This window comes from Ceratina calcarata, unplaced genomic scaffold (genome assembly GCF_001652005.2).
Source record: "Ceratina calcarata isolate Rehan_Ccalc_2016 unplaced genomic scaffold, ASM165200v1 scaffold1956, whole genome shotgun sequence".
NCBI classification, from domain to species: Eukaryota; Metazoa; Arthropoda; class Insecta; order Hymenoptera; family Apidae; genus Ceratina; species Ceratina calcarata.
Genome location: NW_017141116.1, coordinates 1 through 1,615, shown reverse-complemented (window position 1 = coordinate 1,615; position 1,615 = coordinate 1). Strand labels below are relative to the sequence as shown.

The 1,615-nt window shown below is 38.9% G+C and overlaps 1 protein-coding gene across 1 annotated transcript; it reads left to right on the top strand.

The window, feature by feature from the left end:
- Positions 1-262: 262 nt before the first annotated feature.
- On the top strand, positions 263-1,609 carry LOC108622008 (piggyBac transposable element-derived protein 4-like; the record flags this gene model as incomplete). The annotated part of the gene is given in 3 exon segments (XM_018019638.1): positions 263-476; positions 622-1,311; positions 1,314-1,609. Coding segments are annotated over 3 exon segments (1,200 nt in total), but the record flags the coding sequence as incomplete, so codon positions are not given.
- Between the last annotated feature and the right edge of the window lie 6 nt (positions 1,610-1,615).

Genomic DNA, 1,615 nt, shown 5'->3' with positions numbered 1-1,615 from the left:
ATTCCTATTAACACTATGCCGTCCGGCGACACCACAGTAGTGTCGTGCACGAAATAGCGGTCAACGGCCAGCGACACCACAGTGGTGTCTTGCGCGAACTAACGGTCAACGGCTAGCAGTGACACCACAGTGGTATGTGCTTAGTATCGCACAGTGGCTAGCGGCAGCACTTTAGTATCTTTTGCATTCTGTTGGTGTTTTGTTTATAAGTTACATACGTCAACAAGTTGTCTGTTTTTATAAGTACTTGTGCCCTTTCATCATGGCAGACGAAAGAGACGATACAATTATTTACGATGAATGCGCGGACGACTTATCTGACGTTCCGGTCGACTTGGTCGATTTGGAAGAAGACAATGGATATGAAAAAAATGAAAGTGAAGCAGAATCGTCGGAAGATAGTGAAATTCCTACAAGAAGACTTCGGCGAACGTTACGGTTACCAAGTGATTCGGACGAATCAGACGAAGAAGACAGTACACAGTGGTCAGACTTTGATTTAGCGAGGACCAATAATAAATTCGAAGGATCACCGGGTCCAAACATATTTCCCAACGATACAAAGAGCGTCGAGGATATCGTAGAATTATATATTGGGAACGATCTATTTGAATATATTAGCAATGAAACCAACAAGTACTACAGTCAAAATTGCAACAGAAGGAAACTGGATAAAAAAAAATGCCAAATTTGTAGACGTTACGGCACCCGAACTTAGAAAATGGTTTGGGCTTGCTATACTTATGGGTATTGTAAAAAAAGCAAGGATCGATGATTATTGGTCAACGAATCCGTTGATAGATACACCGATATTTCGCAAAACGATGTCCCGCAACCGATTCAGACAAATATTATCATTTTCACATTTTTCCGATAACAACAATACACCGGATAATGCCGACCGACTTTTCAAAGTGCAATTCGTGATTGATTATTTTTCTAAAAAGTTTAAAGAAAAGTTTAATCTAAGTCAAAACATTTCAATTGATGAAGGAATGATACCGTGGCGTGGACGGTTAAATTTTAAAGTTTACAATCCGTCGAAAATAACGAAATATGGCATTCTCATTCGGATGCTGTGTGATTCGATTACGGGATACATATCCTCATTCAAGATATACTCCGGCGTTGGACAGCCTTTAACTAAAACAGTGATGGATCTGTTGGCACCTTCTTATGGAAAGTGGCATCACCTCTACATGGATAATTATTACAACAGTGTAGAACCTGCAGGGATTTTACTTGAAAAGAAAATTCGAGTTTGTGGAACAATACGACAAAACAGAGGATTTCCGGAAAAATTAAAACGCGCAATGTCAATGTATTTGAAGCTCGTCATCAACGGAAAGGTGAAGTACTCGCAGAAGTATGGAGAGCTTCGAAAACTAAAACGATACGAATGATCTCTACAATACACAGTGCCACTTTGACTAACATTCAAACAAAATGTAGAAAAACCAATTACACAACAAAAAAACCTGAAAGCGTTTTAGACTACAACAAATATGTGAAAGGAGTGGATCGGGCAGACCAATATTTTAGTTATTATCCTATATACAAGAAAACTATAAAATGGTCAAAGAAGGTTTGCATGTACCTGTTTAATTGCGCATTA